Source organism: Rhincodon typus, chromosome 4 (assembly GCF_021869965.1).
Source record: "Rhincodon typus isolate 14 chromosome 4, sRhiTyp1.1, whole genome shotgun sequence".
NCBI lineage: Eukaryota > Metazoa > Chordata > Chondrichthyes > Orectolobiformes > Rhincodontidae > Rhincodon > Rhincodon typus.
In genome coordinates this window covers 113,850,439-113,851,118 of record NC_063335.1, presented here as the reverse complement: position 1 = coordinate 113,851,118, position 680 = coordinate 113,850,439, and the positions used below count along the sequence as shown (strand labels likewise).

Here is a 680-nt window from a genome sequence, read left to right as displayed (position 1 = left end):
CTCCCTCAGCACTGACCGTCCGACAGCGCGGCGCTCCCTCAGCACTGACCGTCCGACAGCGCGGCGCTCCCTCAGCACTGACCCTCCGACAGTGCCGCTGGTTATCTCCAGGGCTGCAATAGGGGTGATTGTGTGTCAAATGTGACGAATACTGGGAGTGTATTCTCACACTCCCGGGTGGTCTCTCTGGGTAATAGATGAACCTGGGTAGAGGATTGGTCCGCCACCACCTTCTCAAGGGTCAATTAGGGATGAGTTATAAATGCTGGCCCAGCCAGCAACACCGTCAGCCTGGGGATTAAAAGTAAAACAGTGAGGGTTTTGCTGATGTCTTTGCTGGTTCCGGTCTGAGTTGGACTCCCCTAACGGGACAGCATACTAATAAAGATCTTGTTGCTGCTTGTGTTCCTGTAGGAATCTGGTCGTTGTGTTACAAGCAGGAGTTTATTACTCCCCTGCAGATCACAGCTAGCCGGGGCTATGACAAGTGTCTCCAGCACCTGCTAACCTCTGGGGCAGATGTAGACTTTGCCCCAGGAGGAAAGACCGCTCTACACGAGGCATGTGAGAATTCCCAGACCGAGTGTGTCCGTCTGCTGCTCACATACGGAGCAAATCCCAATGCCTTCTCCGAGGATGGCTACACCCCTCTCCACCTGTGCTCCTCACCGGAATCCCTC

At 54.7% G+C, this 680-nt stretch overlaps 1 protein-coding gene across 1 annotated transcript in view; it reads left to right on the top strand.

Annotated features, from left to right (window-relative positions):
* Positions 1–197: 197 nt before the first annotated feature.
* The window catches only part of asb10 (ankyrin repeat and SOCS box containing 10), a 7,385-nt gene continuing 6,902 nt past the window's right edge, over positions 198–680 (top strand). The window contains exons 1-2 of the mRNA XM_048596205.1: positions 198–207; positions 415–679. Of these exons, the coding sequence (XP_048452162.1) occupies positions 198–207; positions 415–679 (275 nt within the window). The remainder of the gene's footprint in view (positions 208–414; position 680) is intronic.